This window comes from Apteryx rowi, unplaced genomic scaffold (assembly GCF_003343035.1).
Source record: "Apteryx rowi isolate R43461 unplaced genomic scaffold, aptRow1 scaffold_1921, whole genome shotgun sequence".
NCBI lineage: Eukaryota > Metazoa > Chordata > Aves > Apterygiformes > Apterygidae > Apteryx > Apteryx rowi.
The window spans coordinates 3580-5951 of record NW_020448221.1 but is presented as its reverse complement, the minus strand read 5'-3'; the positions used below and the strand labels follow the sequence as shown (position 1 = coordinate 5951).

The window sequence follows — 2372 nt, the reverse complement described above, 5'->3', positions numbered from 1 at the left end:
GTGTGCCTACGGCAGGGCAATAGTCTTCCGCACCGCTTCTCAGCCTGATTAACCTGCCGTTCCTCCAGGAGCTGCCYRTGTCTCCTCCTTCAGGGCACAGGAGCCCCTGGGAGGGTTGAGAGCTGCAGTTGCTCTGGCTGAATTTACAGCGCGAGAAGTTAAACCAAAACGCTTCAGGCAAGTCTCACAGTGAGGCCTGCAAACCCCAGCGAGGGTTGCAAAAGGCACGGGAGTCACCTGCATGACTCATTTGCCTGGGAAGAAAGTAGCTGTTGTTTGGAAAGCAGCGAGGAACCGCCAAAGGAGAAAAAGGAGAGGTTGTTTAGCGATAGCCACTCCTCTAACTAAAGCTAGATCCCAGGCCAACATTTGCATTCCTGCTGACAAAGCTTTTCCGCAGAGATTTCCAAAAGGCTTTTTTCAAGTCTTTGTTCCTCAGACTAAAAATGATGGGGCTCAAGAAGGGGGTGAAGACGGTGTAAGACACGTCGATCAGCGTGCCAGCTCCCGCAGCGCTGGGCGACCCGTGCTTCAAGTAGATAACGGAGGCGCAGCCGTAGTGCACCACCACCACAGTGACGTGGGAGGCGCAGGTGGAGAAAGCTTTGTGCCTCCCTTCCGCCGACGGCATCCGCAGGATCCGGCCCAGGATGAAGGCGTAGGTGAGCAGGATGAAGAGAAAGCAGCACAGCAGGGTGGCAATGCAAAGAGCATTGACCACCACGCCAACCGCGTCCCTGCCAGCACAAGCCAGCTCGAGGATGGGGGGCACGTGGCAGAAGAAATGGGCGATGCGGTGGGACCGGCAGAAGGGTAACTGGAACACAGCGCCGGTCACCAGCAGCCCCAGGAAAACCCCCCCTGCCCATGAGGCAGCCACCAGCCGAGTGCAGACTCGGGAGGTCATGATGGTGCTGTAATGCAAGGGGTGACAGATGGCCGTGTACCGATCGTAGCCCATCGCCGTCAGGAGGAAAGAGTGCATGAAGCCAAACATGAAGGAGAAATGCATCTGCGCAGCGCACCCGAGGAAAGAAATGGCTCTGCTTCCCAGCAYTAACCCCGACAGCATCTTCGGGATGATRGAGAAGGTGTAMAAGAYTTCTGAGAAGGACAAAGCACCTAGGAAAACATACATGGGCACGTGCAGGCTCCGGTCCACCCTGATAACAACCATTATCACAGTGTTTCCAGCCAGGGTCACCATGTACATGAGGAGAAAGAGCACGAACAGCATGACCCGGAGCTCAGGAAAGTGGGAAAATCCAATCAAAACGAACCCCGCTGGGATGGTTTGATTCCCCCTTCCCATTTGCGCTGCATCTGAAAAGAGCATAACAGCAACAACATTTCAACAGCACCATCGGATCGGCTTTCGGCAGAGAAAACAGCATCTACGTCAGACATAAATTCCTGTCTTTTATCTCCCGCAGGAAATATTGTGAAAGCTGATGCTCATTTCTCTAACTTTTTTTTATTGGCAAAACAATATCACATTTCAGCACTTTGCTGTTGCCTGGGATCTGCAGCCACTTTAGCTGCTCATGAGGCTTTCTGGAGAGGACATGGGTGGGGACACTATTTATTCTGGGTGAGGGGGGGGAAATCCATCTCACCTAATTCTGGATGTCCACTGTTTATGTGTCTCTACCTGAACTGTGTCTCTTCTTCTCCTTCTAGAGGGGAACAAGCATTTCTCATGGCAATTCCTCTGATCCCATCAGTCATTTACCTTCGGAGGAGGTGACTCACATTCCAAAAGTTCCTCTCCCCTTCGCTGTCAAAGAGGGGCCCCACATAACCTGCTGGGGGGGGGATGTCTATGGACAGCGGGGATGCTGGAAACTAGAGGAGATGCAGTTTGAGGTCATCGTCCCAGCACTGCAGGAATTGCTTCCCTGCACTGCGTTGCCTCACGCCACTCTCCTACATGGACCACACGTAAGGGGTGGTCTGGATCTCACTGCAAGCAATGAGACTCTAACCCTGGCTGCTCTCGGAGAAAACTCCGGCCCAGGCATCTCACCTTTAAAAAAAAAAAGGAAAAAAGTCAGCTTTTACCCAGGACCTCACCTGACATACAGCATTATCAACTTACCGGCTCTGCACCACGAGCTGGAAAGAGTTTGTACTGCTTGACTTTTAACGGCAGTCGTCAGCCAAAAGCCCGTACAATCCCCGGTCAGATAAGAGGGAGCCAAAGGGTGAGAAAAATACCTTTAAAACTCTGCCTGTTTCTTCTGCTACTGCTTCTGCCCTCCAGGCTTCAGAAGGGGAAGGCAGCGATGATGAAGTGGCGAGCACTTGCTCTTCCAGGAAGGATGGACCCACCACCCCCAGCCGCGTCAGCCCCATGACAATCCCATGCTCCT

General features: G+C 53.0%; 1 protein-coding gene across 1 annotated transcript; it reads right to left on the bottom strand.

Annotated features, from left to right (window-relative positions):
- Positions 1 to 340: 340 nt before the first annotated feature.
- On the bottom strand, positions 341 to 1364 carry LOC112964531 (olfactory receptor 10H2-like). Its single transcript, XM_026062754.1, is given in 2 exon segments — positions 341 to 1327; positions 1329 to 1364. Coding segments are annotated over 2 exon segments (1023 nt in total).
- Between the last annotated feature and the right edge of the window lie 1008 nt (positions 1365 to 2372).